The following is an 18,319-nucleotide window of genomic DNA, read 5'->3' as shown; positions in this document are numbered from 1 at the left end:
AAATGACTTTGGAAGCAAAAACTAAATGACCAACAAGCTCCTGTAATCGAGCCAATGTGAGTTTTTTCATCCCAAGAATGGATCAAAGCAGTTGGCGCAGTACAACCAACTTATCCAGAGGCAAACGGGAAGACTGAGCTACCGTATCCAGCTGGATCCCTAAAAAAATAAGGGAAGTAGAAGGGCCCTCTGACTTTTCCTGAGCTAACGGGACTCCCAGTTCCTCAGTTAAAGAGGTAAAAGACTGCATCAAATGGAGGCATTGAGCAGACCCAGCCGGCCCTACAAATAAAAAATCATTGAGATAATGAGCAGAGAAAGAGGACGAGGCTTTCCTCCGCAATGCCCATTCGAGAAACATGCTGAATGCTTTGAAAGCGGCACAAGACACGGAACAACCCATTGGCATAGCCCTATCTACGTAAAACTGTCCTTGAAATTTAAAACCAAGTAAATCGACATCATCAGGATGTACTGGTAGGAGGCGAAAATCTGATTTTATATCACACTTTGCCATTAAAGCACCCTTACCGGCCCTCCTAACTATTCTCACTGCCTCATCAAAAGAAGTATATTTCACTGATGCATGTAACGACGAAATACCATCATTAACAGAGGCACCTTTTGGGTATGATAAATTATGAATAAGCCGGTATTCACCAACCTGCTTCTTAGGCACGATACCTAACGGGGAAAGCCGCAAGTTTTCTAAAGGAGGATTTTCCAGTGTGAATATTTCCCACATGAAGACCCCAAAGGACCAAACATCAGACTTGGTGGAGAATTCATCCTCCAAGACAGCTTCAGGAGGCATCCAGCGGAGAGGGATCCTGGCTTGGTGGTAGTGATAGTATTCACTGCTGTAAACATCCTTGCTGAGGCTCAGGCTCGATATCTTCACCTGCCTTTGTGCGCTGACTAGGCAGTTCCGAGCTGCCAGGTCTTTGTGTACAAATCTGCTGTTGGACAGATGCTCCATCCCCAGCGCCACTTGGAAGCAGAAGGAGAACTTCTGTTTGGTGCTAATGGGCTGGGGCTTCAGTTTCTCATCTTTAGTCCTGGAAATCCTCAGGAACTGCTTCAGATCTCCCAGATCCACATATTCCAGAACCATAAAGTGAGGCTCTGCTTCCCGGCAGAGGCCCAGCAGCCTCACCACATTGCTGTGGTTCAGTTTGCCAAACATCTCAAATTCTTGCCTGAAGTCCAGCTGTAGCTGCTCATCCCTTGTTTGAAGGCTCTTGACTAAAACAAGCACTTCTGTCTCATTGTCCTCAATGCCTTTTGCCTTGGCCAGGAAGACTTCTCCGAACTCACCCTTCCCCAAAGTAGTGATTGTCTGCAGGTTGGAACAGGGGAAGTGCATCTTATCACTGGCACTGTGCCTCTTGCTGATTGCAGAGCTGCTGCCAAGATTTGTCAGAGCCACTTCTTCTTGGATCTCAGCAGTGGTCTGCCCATTTTGCAGCAAAGTGCATAAAGGAGGATAAGGAAAGGGGCCTGAGATATGGTCGGCAATTATCTCCTTATTGAGCTTAGCCAACACAACAGGCACCAAATTACTAAGAGATGGCTGATTGGCAACTGATGTAGCGATCCTAGGACCCTCAAAGGGGATGCGGAAACCAACAGTGAAACCCTGAAGTATGAAACTAGCAGCCTGCCTATTAGGATAACACTCTAACAGCTTAGCCAAAGGAGCCAGCTTGACCGGGCTACTGGCCTTGCGATGTACCGCCGCTGTTGCCAGAACCGCGTTTGGGCTGTTGATGCTCCCCTGTGCCTTGTCGAGCCGTACGTGCCCTCTGGCATGAGGAACTGGGGTGGTTGCCACCGCACAGTGCACAGACGTGTCTGAACCTACAGGGGCATCTAAGGCATCTACCAGTACTATTGAATGTCCAGCAGACTTGCTGGGATTGAACCCAATGTCCGCCTTGGCTGGAGCCAGAGGCAGAAGTCTGCGCCCGTGCTAGTAAATGCCCACTATCAGCTCTATTGCCCAAAGTTGGCCTGGCGGGGGTCATAGATCGCAACCAAAGACCAGCATGCTCAATATCCCAGCGAAGGGTGGGATCCAATGCCGCCCTTTGCCTGAAATTCTCGTCATACCGCAGCCATGTGGTGCCAGAGAATTCACGGAAGGCACGGTGCACAATGTCCTGATATTTTATCATGGACAAAGCCCTAGTTGGATAAGCCTGAGTCATAACGCCCATATAAATAGTATAGGCGTTCAACCAATTAGGCCAGACACGATCAACCCTCTGTTTAATAGCAGCCTTGTGCTCCTTACCCTCTTGACCTTCCTTAGGCTTCATTTCATTTTCACGAAACAGGAGAGAAAACAAATCGATATACTCTCCGCACCAAATTTTTTCTTTAGTTCCTAACAATAAATGGTCCCCCAAAGGAAGCGATGTATCGCCCTGTGGGTAAATTCCTTGAGGAAGTGGCAAATGAACAGGCTTCAGAGAAGAAGCTGAAGGCGGCTGCCAAGGAGACACTGCAGCAGCCGGCCAAGGGAGCTGTGGGTGTTGAGGCACCAACACCCCCCCATGAACACCGCAGGGTGCACAGCATCGCCCAGAATGTGAGAACCTGCCACTGAGGGATCCCGATTAAGGGCACTTGAGGCATCTAATTGGGTATCATGAGGGTGTGATTGTTGCTCACCTGTATACGCTGCTGGCGAAGCAACAACCTGTGGCATGGTGAACCTTGGAGCACCAGGAGTGAACGTGGCAGACACTGGAGGAACAGGCGGCTGTACCTGCCGATGCTCTGCCACAGGCGAAGCAAGAGTCGTAGACGGAACCGCAGGCAAACCAGCTTGAGGCGTATGCCCTGAAGGCTCCCCAACGGGTGTAGCAGCTTCCAGCTCACCGATCCTAGAAACTAAATCGGCGAGAATACGAGATTTAGGCACCCTAGAAGCCAACCTAGCAGATTTCTTACCTGCAGGTCCAGCACTAGGACCCGCTTCAACATCCGTAGGCTGCCTGCGTTCCTTTTCCAACGCCTCAACTCTAGCCACCAAAGCACGAATGGTCCCCAAATCCTCATCTTCATTAGAAGATTGCATCTGCAGTGATGGAGGGTGCTTTGTGGCCTGTTTCACCACCCAAAACCCTTTCTTCTGTTGCACCTTCCTGGGCGGCATTGTCGGAAAAAACCAGGAAAAAACAAGTATACAATTAACCAATTTTTATACACACCAACGAATTCTAATATGCCGAGACTAAAATTGTAATATTTTTACTTTAATAATATATATATATATATATAATTAATAAAATTTATTTTTATATATTCAATTATTTATTTATATATTTTTAAGATATTGTTTATTATTTTAACTTAATTGTTAAAATTAATGCAAAATTTATAATATGGGAGTTGAGGGGAAAAAGGGGGGAGGGGAGGGGGTAGAATTGTAAACAAATAAATTTAATTAAAAACCAACAATTATATGGATTTTACAGCAATACAACCCAGAACAATGTATTGTAATAATTAAAACTATAAATGTATATAGGGAACACTCTACAATGAAATAAAGAACAAGCAACCAACTAACAAAGAAGCTACAGTTGCGTGGAGGGAAAACGAAAGGGAGAGGGGAAAGGGGGAGGGGGCGATCAACAATAACGAAAGCTAGGGAATGAGGCAAGAAACAAATTCCAAACTAAAGGAGGAACAAATAATCCACCAGCTGCAACTCCTAAAAATAAACCTACAAATAAATAAGGAAACAAAAGCTATAACCCAACAGAGAAAACAAATGGGAAGTAAAAAGCCGGCAGGAAGCCGCCGGGCGCGCGGGCGAACGCCTGCCGCCCAGCTGATCGGCAGGGATTGGGAAAACACAATAGAAGGATTAAAGCACTAAAACAGGGGAAAACCAAGCTATTAGAATCAATGCAAATAGAAATGATCACTTCAACACGCCAACGGAGCCACGGGAAGCGCGATCCAACCACATATGCCACGAGGCGAAAGAGGCAAGAGCGGGAAAGAAGGAGCAGCCTTTTATACGCTGCTCCAACACCCTTCCCAATTGGATAAATGATCTCACGTGGCTCCTAACTTGAATATCGCGAGCATTCATAAGTCCTCCCTATAATGATGGCGGCGGCTAATACGCCCCTAATAGGAACAACATTTTCACAGCCAAAGTGAAGATTTGCGTATTGTGATGTTTTCTCCTAAATGGCAATGCTTCTCTGGGAAGAAAAACAAAAATAAAACACCACGCTTGAGATACTTTTGCTGAAAAAGCACTTGCCAACTGAAGGGGAGGGGAGTGCATTGTGCATCAGTTAATTTTGGTTTCTCATTTTTCCATTTCCACATTTCCACATCACTTTGAGATTTCTTTTTTGTAAACCTCCTCATGGAAATTCATCAGCATTTTTCATCAGTTTTTCCTCATATACACATTTTTGTTTGCATATTTCTGCAAGCGCTTTCCCCTGACATACTGTATTTATGTGTTATTTTTATAATATATGCATTGTTCTGCACACTTTCCCCAGTATATGCATTTCTGCACACACTAATTGGCTGGAGAACTGCATTGCAAAATTCAAAGAAGTGTGGATTTCACGCCTTGCATTGACCTTGTACTGCAGTACCTCTGAGAATGGTGCACCAATAAGGAAAAAAAGAGGAGAGGTGGCTGTTTCTCAGTTCTCATATTGTTCATGCTAGTGTGAATTACGTAGCTTCATCTTTAAATGCAAACTGAACCAAATTTCTCCCCTATCCCTAAGACAGTGTGACATGCCTTGTGGTCTTCCTTTGGCACATTGTGCAATTATGTGATGGTCCCCCGTCATCTGCACAGTGGTGTAGTTGTCCAGGGTCTCAGGGGGTCTTAGACCCCTTACTCTTTTGGGAGAAGGGTCCCCTACGTCTCTAGCATCCTACAAGCCAATCAGCATGAAAGGGGAGTTGTTAGCCTCTGGGGAGAGTCTTCTAACATGCTTCCTTGTCCTTTCCTGCTGTTTGGAGCCCATCAGAGTGAAAGGAAATGACTCAGCCACTGAGAAGACTCTTCTCAATAGCTAACACTCTCCCCTTCATGCTTATTGGCTGCTAGAGATGTCTGTTGTTGTGGGAGAAGGGATTAACAAGGATCTCATTCTCAAACCAGTAGCAAACAAAGAGGGAGGGGCATGGTTGTGACTATCATGAAGGGACCCTGCACTTCTGAATTTGCCACTACACTGCTGCATCTGCACCACATGCAACCACATGTTGTCATAACCCCTGAATCTAGGAGGAAACCAGAGATTGTGTTGGAGGCTGCAGGGACATCAGATGAGGAGCCAGATCAGGTTCAGGGATCAGAGCTGACTATTGAAGATAGGGAGAGCATTGCACCTGACACTGTTGGACAGGAGACCCCAGGAGAAACCTCCCAGGCCAGATCACAGCCTGCACCCTCATAGACACCTTTCCATTAGCCTGGAGAACCAGATGCCTCCCACTGCATATCACCAGTCTGGTAGTGCAGGAAGCACACCAGGAGGCTATGGAACGGAGGAGGAGTGTCCATCTTCAGGCCAGAAATCTGACTGTTGAAGAATCCAAAATGATTCACAAGGGGGCAGGATGTGGGAGAATGAGTTTGGAGACAGAGGCTGAAAAGGCCTCTGCTCCTAGACTTTGGGGGAGCAAGTTGCTCACTTGAAGCAATCCCTGGTCCGACAACCTTTGCCAAGCATTGCCTCCAAGAGCTTTGCCACTTTCTCTGTGGGATCTGGGATTGGATCAGAACATGCTATATGATAAAGTGTCCCCTGCCACTTTTTAAAGGAGTCAAACATTTTTGCCCTGTATATATGGATCTATGGATCCAGAGCTGTTGATCTACTTGTAAGTAAGGGGTCTACCCATGAGTATACTATCCCTGATACTCCTTTGCTGCCAGCAGGTTTATGAGGCGAATACTTAGCCATGATCATGGAGCCCTTTTCACCAGTGGGTTGGGGGGAACTGTTTAATTACCACCACCTCTATTTAGAATGACTCCCACTAAAACCTTTGCATGAGCATAACTGGTGCTTGCAAATGGAAATGAAAAGTACCATTGTTGCATCGGAGTAACATAGCTGTGCAAGCTTTGAACCACCACCTTTGATTACCTACCAATGCTAAGTGAAAGCTAACTTAAAGAGACATCTTGTAAGGATCAGCTTCCATGATGCAAACAGTACCATGAGCCAGCATCCAAAAAGTATTACCATGTAATGGTGGTCCCTGGTTCAACAAGCATGAATTTTGAGATCCCACCCGCCACCACAAGCCACTGCCATGCATATGCAGGACTGTTGGGCCTAGCCCTAACCTGTACCAGATACATAATAATAATAATAATAATAATAATAATAATAATAATAATAATAATAATAATAATAATAATAGATGATGGTCTAGACACCCCACAGATTGGGGAGCAGGCAGGTCCCCCCTGAATGCAGTGCTGAGGATCCCCTTGAAGGGTCCTGTGGGTTGGTACCTGATGAAGAACTGGAACAGTTGGAGGAGATGGAACATGCACCCCCTCCAGTCCTTGAGAGTGCCGCCGCCAAAAGCTTCAGGTCCAGGCCAAACAACAATGACACAGTATGCATCTATGGACCAGAACTGTTAGTGTACTCATAAGTAAGGGGTCTGCCCATGAATACCCACCATATTTCATACAGGTAGCTCCAAGGGCTTTTGTGCTAGCCACCTTTAACATTTGCTTTTTTAAATCTATATCTATGTATACACGGAGAGCAAGAAAGAGAGAGAGAGAGATGACTGCACTGCTCTTATGTATGTAACACTGAACTGCATGTGTGCTGTTTGTGCACTGAACTGGACTACGTACAATCTGCTCTCAAGACTTACTGACACACACATGCACAAGGCTAGTACTAATAAAGACAGACACAGAAAATAGAATGCAAACCTACTGTAAAAAACTATGGCCCAAAAGGGACAGGGGTAAGGAAAGTGACACTATTTAGGTAACTAAGGCACAAATGACAAACTTTTTATTTCTTTTTTTTTAATAAGGACGGGACTGGAATAGATTGGGAAAGAATGGAAAACAAACAGGTTTAAAGCTGAACAAATGCCACCAAACCCTTTCTAAGAGACAGAATCTACAAAAGAGTGAAGACAGTGTCAGTTTGCAGCATTTTGAGATTTCCCCCGCCCCCAGTCTTGTGATTGGAGAATGTTTTGTGAGATTCTAGCCCTGGGCTAGAGCTCTCAATGAGCAAGGTATAGCTCCCCTTTCCCCCCTTTGCATTCTCCTTATATGGTGTTGTAATTGATTATTGCAACACATTGGAGATAGTCAGTCTGGTTTTAGAGAGGTTGTTTTGAGTTCTGGATCAGCACAAATTTCTACAAATCAGTTTGGGTCCACCAAGTCCCACTCTGTAGCAATTTGCAGCTGCCTCAAGCTGATTTGGATTCTGCACAAACTGACCCACATTCAGTTCAGAAGCCAAACAAATCAGTTGCGCAGCCCCAGTACAAATGCAATTGTATCACCAGAAGAGCCTTTCATTGGGGATGTTGTCATTTCTATTTGGATCTTTAGATGAAATTCCATTAATGGCAGCAGCAGTTCATCTTGATTTTACAGGACAATTTATTTTTGTGTGTTGCAAAAAGTCAGGAGAAACAAGTGCAAGGAGCTTGGAGGGGCAGAGTTAATAATAAAATAACTTGGTGCCTGTGGGCTGCACAGAGTTAGCCAACCGATTCTGTTGACCTTTCTCTCTGGCTTGGAATTTTAATGACTATTCAATTATCTTGTTGACATATAACTCAAACATTAGAAGGCCTGCTTGAAGGAGGAAAGGTTCCTGGTAGCACACTTTAAAAGGCCTTGGTGAAAGAAAATAAAATCCATAACAATTATCCTTTTTGTCGATCTATCCTCTTCATGCCAGACCTTCAGAGGCTTTTGAAAGACTGCTTAAGTTTCAAATGTAATTATACCAAATCATCTTTTTTTAAGAATTACATTCAGCTAGGGATGGGGAAGAATATTCAAAAAAATCAAACCTGGTATGGGGTCCCGACTGAATTCACTAGTTCGCTATTCCTTTGGAGTGACACTGATCTCTTGCAGTGGGCTGCAGATATAATCAGCATGGATTTTGTGGCCGTGACTGCAATCGGCAAGAATTTTTTTTTTAATCCTCTCCCTATTTTACATATTTTTTCATAACTAAGATGTGTCAACCACAGGATTACCATTTCTCCATTATTTATTATGAAAAAAAATCATTATTATCGTGACCCACATGGAACACTGTGATCATTCATTCACAGCAACTACCTAAAAACCACGCAATGTTTTTCTCACAGCCAAAAACCCACGTGGAACGCTGTGATCATTCACATAAGCGACCTAAAAATTACGCATTGTTTTTCTCCGCTGCCAAAAAACTACGTGGAATGCTGTCATTTACATAAGTATCTACGAAAATAATTATGCAATTTTCACAACCCCACCAAGAAACCTGCAGATTGAATCAACAAAAACCACACACAGCAGATCGAATCGGCAAGTGCCAGAGAAAGCGGAAACAAAAAAAGGATGGACCAGTAAAGAAACAACGGACGATTGGAATGCATGCGGATCGGCATCATGCAGCGAACCCCATCCCTACATTCAGCACACGAGGCATGCTGCATTTCATATAGCTTGCCAGGATTCTAAAACAGATGATCAAGGAGCCATTGCTAAAGTGGGCCATGAGTGTTTCCAAACTCCCTTTACTTCTTAATTTACTTTTACTTTTTAAAAAAATCATATTTTTCAGACAAGAAGTTGAGCCAATCTTAAAAATTTGATACACAAAACACGGTTTTATTTTCATTTACACACAAGGCGGGAGTCCTGCTGGAATTGAAGAAGGAGAAAGGAAGAGGAATAAGACACAAAAGATGTAGAAGGAAGATCAGTCTGGGGATGCCAGAACAAAGGGGATTGTTATAAACAAGACCCTTATATCCACAGTGTTGTTGTTATATGCCTTTAAGTCGACTACGCCTCATGGCGACCCCACGAATCAGCGATCTCCAATAGCATCTGTATAAACCTCCCTGTTCAGATCTTATAAGTTCAGCTCTGTGGCTTCCTTTATGGAATCAATCCATCTCTTGTTTGGTCTTCCTCTTTTCCTACTCCCTTCTGTTTTTCTCAGCATTATTGTCTTTTCTAGTGAATCATGTCTTCATCATTTTAGATTCTAAGATAATTCTGGTTTAGTTTGATCTAACACCCAATTATTTGACTTTTTTGTGGTCCATGATACCCGCACAGCTCTCCACATTTCAAATGAGTTGATTTTTCTCTTATCTGCTTTTTTCACTGTCCAACTTTCACATCCATACATAGAGATTGGGAATACCATGGTCTGAATGATCCTGACTTTGGTGTTCAGTGATACATCTTTGCATTTGAGGACCTTTTCTAGTTCTCTCACAGCTGCCTTCCCAAGTCCTAGCCGCCTTCTGATTTCTTGGCTATTGACTCCATTTTGGTTAATGACTGTGCCGAGGTATTGATCATCCTTGACAAGTTCATTGTTCTTGATTATAATTGTAAATCCTTTTTGTGCAAATGGGTTCCCCTTTAGTTAGTGGAGCATATATATAGGGCTGTAGCAAACTGACAGAGCATCTGCTTTGCGTGCAGAAGGGTCCTCGGTTCTATTTCCGACATCTCCTGAAATCTTGGAAAGCTGCTGCCAGTCAGTGTAGACAATACTGAGCCAGATGAGCCAATGGTCTGACTCAGTCTAAGGCAGCCTCCTATGTTCTAAGTCCAGGTACTAATACCAGTTGCCCTAATGCTAGTCCCCATGTAGACAAAACTGCACCACCCACAAGAGGGAGGTGTTGGCATGCTCAGAGGAATGCAAAGGTCTGTGCGGCTACTGAAAAAAGAAGGAAGAAGGAAAGGGATTTAAGGAGGGATTTGAAGAAAGAAATTGAGGCAGCCACAATGTTCTTTGAGGCAGCTCTACGTATAATAGGCATCAAGGGAGAAAAGTAAGAATCCATTCAAGGATGCTCATAATACGAGAGCCTGGGGATGTTCAATGATGCTGAAAGTTGGGCAATTCTGGAGGGGCAAATGAAAGTACATCTTCACATAGCATGGAATTAAACCATGGGATTTGCTCCCACAAGGGGTAGTTGATGGCTGCCAACTTGGAAGACTTGCAAAGATGATTATATCAAGTCATGGTAGATAAGGCTACCAGTGGCTATTAACCCTGATGGCTATATTCTACTTTCCACTGTTGGAGGCAGTCTCCCTCTGAATACCAGTTGCGGGGAATTACAAGTGGGGAGTGTGCTGCTATGCTCTGGCCTGTTTGTGGGCTTCCCAGAGGCATCTGGTTGGCTACTGCAAAAACAGAGTGCTGGACTAGATGGGCCTTTGGCCTGATGCAGCAGGGTTCTTCCTACAGTAACAGGAGAACTGTGGATTGTTTTTTCAGGAACAAAGAAATTGACCGAGGGCACATTCACACCGTACATTCCATAGAATCATAGAATCCAGAGATGGAAGGGGCCTTTAAGCCCATTGAGTCCAACTCCCTGCTCAATGGAGGAATCCAAGTTAAAGCATACCGAACATATGGCTATCCAGCTGCCTCTTGAATGCCTCCAGTGTTGGAGAGCCCATCACCTCTCCAGATAATTGGTTCCATTGTTGTACTGCACTAACAGTTAAGAAGTTTTTTCCTGATGTTCAGTCAAAATCTGGCACTCTGGGATGATCGAGAAGAGATCCTGACCCATCTCTGTGTGATACCCTTTCAAGAACTTTAAGAGTGTTATCATTTATTCCAGTATTATTCCACTTCAAACAGTCATGGCTTCCTCCAAAGTATCCTGGGAAGGGTAGTTCATGAAAGGCGCTGAGGGTTATTAGAAGACTCCTATTTCCCTCAGAGAGCTACAATTCCCAGAGTTCTCTGGGAAGAGGGACTGATTGTTCAACCACTCGGGGAATTGTAGCTCTGTGAGGGGGATAGCGGTCTCCTAATAATTCTCAGCACCCTTCACAAACTACACTTCCCAAGATTCTTTGGGGGAAACCATGACTGTTTAAAGTGAAATAATACTGGAATAAATGTATGGTATGAATGTGGCCCTAATCTTCCCATCCTGATTGGGCAGTAGACACAAGATTCAAAGCACCCCAATTTTAGTCTTTTGAAGCCAGGCATACATCTCCATTCATCATTCCTTTTTCTTTTCTTTTCTTCTACACTCCCTACTGCTGTTTTCAGTCCAAATCACAGGATCTCTGCCAGTTTCTTTTCAATTAAGCTCCTATTCCATAATATTTTTTTAAAATGAATAATAGAGCCCTTGCAATTATCACGCAGGGAGCCTGTTGGCTGAATCACTATTGTTTAAAAATAAACATCTCTATATGATTAATGCAGCATTATAAGACACATGCCTTCAGAATCATGAGTCAGAACCCATCAGTATCAGCGGATTAAAAAATATTTTCAGTTATACTCAGTAACCAAGTATTCATGTTGTTTTAAAATAGAATCCTCTTTCTATCTCTATCTTACTTTTGTACAATTGTATATAAGGAGGATTGCACACAATGTTAAACAAACAAACAAAATGCAATTAAACTGAGCCAGGCAGGCTTTTCTGAGAAGGCTGATTTAAATCATGGATCCCATAACCAAGAAGCTTCTATTCTGGGAACCCACCCACCTCCTTTAATATTATTTATTAAATTTGTATCCTACTCTTCCTCCAAAAAGAGCCCAGCCTGGCAAACATGCATGTGATAAAGCAATTAAAACATCTACAAAATATTCTGATGCAAGCAGAGAAAGGTCTCTACTTAAAATGGGCTTGTTGGAAGAGGACGGCCTTCAGTATGTAGCAAAAAAACAACAGAGATGGTGCCTGTCCAATATTTAATGGTAGGGAATTCCAAAGGGTGGGTGCCACAACACTAAAGGCCCTATCCCTATATTGTTCATAATGGACCTCCTGATGAGGTGGTATCTGCAGGAGGCCCTCACCTACAGGACACAATGATCAACTGAGTATATAAGGGGAGAGGTGATATTTCAGATATCCTGGTCTCAAGCACCTTGAACTTAGCCTAATAGCTAATTGGCAGCCAATGTAAGATGGGGTAGGCTGAGAGATGTTTACCTAGTGAGCTTTGTGGCTGAGTGTGGATTGGAGCTCTCTCAGCCCCTTGTACCACAGTCCACCTGTACTTGTGGTGACATTTTAATGGGACTCTGGGGACTGGAGGTGTGGCAGAGCCAGCTTCTGCCCATTTGCTTTAATGGGTGGCTGTCTTGACTCAGCCTATAGTTTGCTGGAGGAGGGAAGGATATGCCTAGTAAAGAGTGTCGTTTTGCTCTGCTAAATACTCCAGCTTAGCTTCCTTTTTATTTTGAGGTGTTAATTATTTTCCCCAAAGGCTGCAAGAAGGCTTATTTAGCTGTCTTCAAAGCTCAGTTACTCTTCCTTTGTAGTTCACTTCAGTCGAACATGTCTGTAGCTTTTGCCATATTTAGTTCTGTCTTCTGCTCCTGTAATTGGCTGTACAGTGTTTAAGTGTGTGCGCGCTCTTGCACACTTGTTGAACAGGGATGGATCTGTCAAGTTTCTCATTTTTCCAATGTTAAATTCAGTTCTCTAGATTTCTGCAGCAATTTGCTTTTTTTAAAACAAACAAAAACAAACTCCTAATAAATACATTTTGTATGCAGCTTTGACTAATGTACACATTTTTACAAGCGGTTTCTGCTAATAGAAGCCATTTTAAGTGTTATTTTCACTAAGATATTCATTTTTATCCACACTTTCCCCCAGTTTATGCCTTTTTTTGGTAGTTTGGATGGAGAACTGCATAGCATTGCAAAATTTGGGTAAGTGCAAATATCAGTTCTCATATTGTTTCAGAAAATGCAAATTTGATAGATTTTGCTTTAAACTCAAACTGAACTGAATTTCTCTCCCATTCCTGCTGTTGAGTTAGCATTTTCCTCTTGGTTTTCAAAATCTCTCTCTCAATCCCTCTCGCTCTCAAGCTTAGACATCCTATGTCTGCTCTATGTAAGGAAGCAATAATATTCTCCTTGAGATTAATGCCTTTTTCATTGTACTTTTATATTGCAATAGTGCATCTCATTGCCTCTGGGTTGCACAGCCTTTCCTCCAGTAGAATAAAATGGAGAGGCAGCTGCTGAAATTCCTTTTTGTAGGTTCCCCCCCCCAAAAGGTGCATACCTGTGATTTCTGATAGGCATAATTTCTTTATTCCTCCAATAATATATATATATTTAAAAATCTAATGTTGCAACCTTTCCTCATAGGTAGTTGCTCCAACCCCTTGATCATTTTGATTGCCCTTTTCTGAACCTTTATCCAGCTCTCTGCAATATCCTTTTTGAGATGAGGTGGCCAGAACCATACATAGCATTCCAAGTGTGTTTTCTCCATAGATTTGTATAATGGCATCATGATATTGACATTTTTATTTTCAGTTCCTTTCTTGATGATCCCTAGCATGGAATTTGCCTTTTTCACAGCTGCCACACATTGGGTCGACATCTTCATTAAGCTATGAACCCAAGGCCCTGGTCAGTCACTGCCAGTTCAGATTCCATTAGCATATATGAGAAATTAGGATTTTTTGCCCTAATGTGCATCACTTTACACTTAACATTTAATTATATTTGCCATTTTGCTGCCCATTCACCTGGTTTGGAGAAATCCTTTTGGTGCTCTTTGCAAATAACAACAACAACAACAACAACAATAATAAATTTCTTACCCTTCACTATAAGTCGTAGGGTGGGTTACAGCAATTTAAAAATATTAATTAGTATTGAAAACAGTTTACAATCACAACAATAAGCTGTGTTCTAAAACTGGGGTGTCAAAGGCTAGGGCAAAGAGATGCCTTCAGCATATGAGAGAAACTACATAATGAAGGTGCCAGATGCACCTTGGTGGGGAGGGAGTTCCACGACTTAGGGGCTACCACAGAGAAGGCCCTCACTGGCCGCTCAAGCATCTGAGGGAGGTGGAACCACCAAGAGGGTCCCCTCTGCTAATCTTAACACCCAAGGGGTTCTATAGGGAAGCAGGTGGTCTTTCAGATGTGTGTGTGTGTGTTATGTGTATTCAACTGGATTCGACCCCACAAATCAGCAACCTCCAATACCGTAAACCATCCTGTTCAGATCTTGTAAGTTCAGCTCTGTGACTTCCTTTATGGAATCAATCCATCTCTTATTTGGTCTTTCTCTTTTTCTACTGCCTTCTGTTTTCCCCAGCATTGTTGTCTTTTCTAGTGAATCATGTCTTCTCATGATGTGTCCAAAGTATGATAACCTCAGTTTCATCATTTTATTATTTGTCTTTTTTGCAGGCCATGGTATGCAAAAAGCTCTCATCCAGCACCACATTTCAAATGACTTGATTTTTTTCTTGTCCACTTTTTTCACTGTCCAGCTTTCACATCCATACATAGAGACTGGGAATACCATGACCTGAATGATCCTGACCTTTGTGTTCAGTGATACATCTTTGCATTTGAGGACCTCTTCTAGTTCTCTCATAACTGCCCTCCCCAGTCCTAGCCTTCTTCTGATTTCTTGACTGTTGTCTCCATTATGGTTAATGACTGTGCCAAGGTATTGATAATCCTTGACAAGTTCAATATCCTCACTGTTGACTTTGTCAGTTCATTGTCAAATGGCCCCCCATCATGGTTTGACAGGGACTGTAGAACCAAGAAAAGAGAACTATGCACCCAAATCAGAACCACCAGGCGAGATAATACTGGCGAAGCTATCTCCCAACTTCTCTTATTAAAAAGGGCATATAAAAGATTACTCAAAGAGAAAAAACAGGCATTTTACTCTAATAACTGGCGGGCCCTGGCCCTGGCAGTATGCCATGGAAATGATTCTGAATTCTGGAGGTTAACTCAGGGGGGGTTTGCACAAAATTACTTTGTGCCAGTCCCCCCCATCCTCCCAGAAACATGGGTCGCAAATTATCGTGCTACCTTCAGGAGCACAGTATCTGTATGGCTGTCCCCTCTTGATGACCCGGCCTCACTCCCAGCATGGCCTCCCATTACCAGTGCAGACACTGGGGACCTAATCATGACTGTGCCGGCAAAGCCCTGGGGGAAGACATGCTGCCCCCAGAATTATTCCTCACCGAAATCACCTGGTGGGGTCCTCTCTTAGCAATACTCTTTATATACATTAATTCCATGGGCTCCATCCCTACAGGTTGGCACAGCAGTATACTGGTGCCCATATTTAAGAAAGGTGACCCCTCGGACCCCCACAACTACAGACCCATAAGTTTGTTAGATGTGACATCCAAAATGTATGGACGTTACTTGCTAAACAAACTGCTTGATTGGGACTCTAAATACAACATCATTCACCAAGAACAGGCTGGTTTCAGGAAAGACAGGAGCACAATAGACCAGGCCTTTGTCCTCCATCATTTAATTTAAAAAGTCCATATCTGGGCCCAGCAGGTCGCTATACGTGGCATTTGTGGATTTTGCCTCCGCTTTTGACTCAAGTGATAGAGACCTGCTATGGCACAAATTAAGCCAATCGAATATCGATAAAAGATTATTATGGCTTATACGGTCTTTCCACCAGGCAAATCTTGTATGGGTCCAACTGGGGAGGAATGCAACTCTTTGACGACAAATTCCAGTTGAGAGAGGTGTCAAACAAGGGTGCATACTGGCCCCTTTCCTTTTCAATTTTTTCATAAATGATATCATTACAGCACTGGCTTCTCTGTCTTTTTTTCCTCCAGAGGTAGGGTCCAGGAAAATATTGTCTTTACTATATGCGGACTACCTGGCCTTGCTTTCCTTAAATAAAATCGGTTTAAAAAGAATGCTGGCCCACCTAGAGGAATATTGCAAAGCCCACCGGTTGCGAGTCAATCATTCCAAAACTAAAATAATGATTTGCGGGAAGCATAAGAAAGCAAAATCAACTTGGACCCTAAATGGGCAACCACTAGACCAGGTCCACACCTTTAAATATTTAGGTATAAATTTCAGGGACCAACTCTCATGGAGACCACAGTTGGAGGCTACCAAAGTATCGGGAGCCAGAGTGACTGGCCAAATAAGAAGGTTTTTTATACCCGTGGGGGCCAGCTGATTGACCCGATGCTGAAAATCTATAGGGCCAAAGTCCTACCGAAAATCCTGTACGGGTCATAGCTTTGGGGTAGTTCACTTAAATCTAGGCTTGAGTCACTACAAAATGTATTCATGAAACAGATTTTGGGGCTCCCTCGAGGTACACCTGCTGCCCACTTAAGAGCCGAACTAGGCCTCCCCTCATGGTCAGCCAAAATCGATCTGGCCCATTTAAGATATTGGAGAAAAATCTCTATCATGGAGGACACCTCCCTCACAAAGCTCTGCTGGCAAGACCAACTTCGGATTGGGGGCTAGGCTCAAGGGGGTCAGGCAATACTGGAAACCTATGACCTCCCCCAAAAGAAACTCATAGACTTCAACTCATCTGAGCTCCATAACTGGGTGTTCGATTATGATGCGAACCAAGATAGGGCAATGATAGCTGTGGCCCGTTTCTCATTCTGGTTCCCTTGCTTTAAGCCCAACCATGCTAAATCACAGTACTTCGACACCCTGACATGCCCCTCTCTATGAAGAGCATTCATGGAACTCAGATTCCAAACAATGCCCACGGCCTCTTTGGAAGGCAGGTATCTGGGGACCCCGATCGAGGAGCGCTACTGCGTCTTTGGTTGTAATGTGCCAGAAGACTTAGTGCATTATATGTTTACCTGTCCCTTATATTCGAACCCCAGACACAAATTCTTGCCGCCTCTGATTAGCCCCAGAGTAAGGACACCTGGCTACCTGGTGGTCGAGCTCCTGGCTGACAACCATATACAAATCATTATGGTGGTGGCAAACTTTGCTCTAGCTGCAAAAAAGCTAAGAGCAAACTACGTACAAGCCCAGCGAGCATAAATTTGACATGAGTGCATGTTTGAAGTTTTAAGCTGTATGGTTTTAATTGTTTGTTTTATACTGTGCAATGGCCTATGGCTAAAAGCAAATAAAGCGATTTGATAGGTATTCATTTTTATGCACCTTTCCCCCCTCATTATGTGTAGTTTTTGAAACACTGCTGGGTGGGAGAATTGCATCACAACATTTGGGGAAGTGAGAATTTCAAAGAATGGCCGTGTTTCCATTCTCATATTGTTTCAGAAAGTTCAGTTTGATAGATTCAGCTTGAAATGTGAACTGAACCAAAATGCTCACCCATCCTTAATACCGACTGGCTGTATCTCTCCAGGGTTTCAGCGTGAGGTTCTTCACAGCCCTAAATGGAAATGCCAGGGGTTGAACCCAGGGCCACCTTCATGCAAAGCACATGTTCTACCAGTGAGTTATAGCTAGGGATGTGGAGGACATTTGACTCAGTTCTCATTTAAATCTGACTCTATCAAATTTGCACTTTCAAAACAATGTGAGAAATGCAGCCATCCTTCGAAATTCATACTTCTCCATTTTTTGGGATTCAGTTCTCCAATCAATGTTTACAAAAATGCATATTTTAAGGGAAAGTGCATAAACATGAATGTGTTAGTGAAAATAATATTTAAAAATATATTAGGAGAACTTGCTTGCAAAAATGTATACATTAGTCAGCACTGCAAACAAGAACGTGTTTATTGGGAGAAATGTGTATTAAAATGCTGAAGAATTTTCATAAGGTTTTTTTTAAAAAAAATATCCTGCAAATTGCTGCAGAAATGTGGAGAACTGGTGTGTGTGTGTTATGTGCCTTCAAGTTGATTACAACTTATGGCAACCCTATGAATCAGTGGCCTCCAATAGCATTTGTTATAAGCCACTCTGTTCAGATCATGTAAGTTCAGGTCTGTGGCTTCCTTTTCTTGTGAATTGTCTTCTCATTATATGTCCAAAGTATGATAACCTCAGTTTCATCATTTTAGCGTCTAGTGATAGTTCTGGTTTAATTTGTTCTAACACCCAATTATTGGTCTTGTTTTGCAGTCCATGGTATGCTCAAAGCTCTCCTCCAACACCACATTTCAAATGAGTTGATTTTCCTCTTGTCCACTTTTTTCACTCTCCAACGTTCACATCCACACATAGAGATCAGGAATACCATGGTCTGAATGATCCTGACTTTAGCGTTCAGTGATACATCTTTGCATTTGAGGACCT

The 18,319-nt window shown here is 43.1% G+C and overlaps 1 protein-coding gene across 1 annotated transcript; it reads right to left on the bottom strand.

The window, feature by feature from the left end:
• Window positions 1-249: 249 nt before the first annotated feature.
• Window positions 250-2,991, bottom strand: LOC133374483 (inactive tyrosine-protein kinase 7-like). The gene is made up of 4 exons (XM_061605508.1): window positions 2,959-2,991; window positions 2,677-2,784; window positions 665-1,534; window positions 250-282 (listed from the first exon to the last, which is right to left on the bottom strand). Exons 1-4 carry the CDS (start codon window positions 2,989-2,991, stop codon window positions 250-252), a joined length of 1,044 nt encoding a protein of 347 aa, XP_061461492.1.
• Between the last annotated feature and the right edge of the window lie 15,328 nt (window positions 2,992-18,319).

The sequence above is a fragment of the Rhineura floridana genome, chromosome 21, assembly GCF_030035675.1.
Source record: "Rhineura floridana isolate rRhiFlo1 chromosome 21, rRhiFlo1.hap2, whole genome shotgun sequence".
NCBI classification, from domain to species: Eukaryota; Metazoa; Chordata; class Lepidosauria; order Squamata; family Rhineuridae; genus Rhineura; species Rhineura floridana.
The sequence above is the reverse complement of the archived record's forward strand: the minus strand, read 5'-3'. Positions and strand labels throughout refer to the sequence as shown.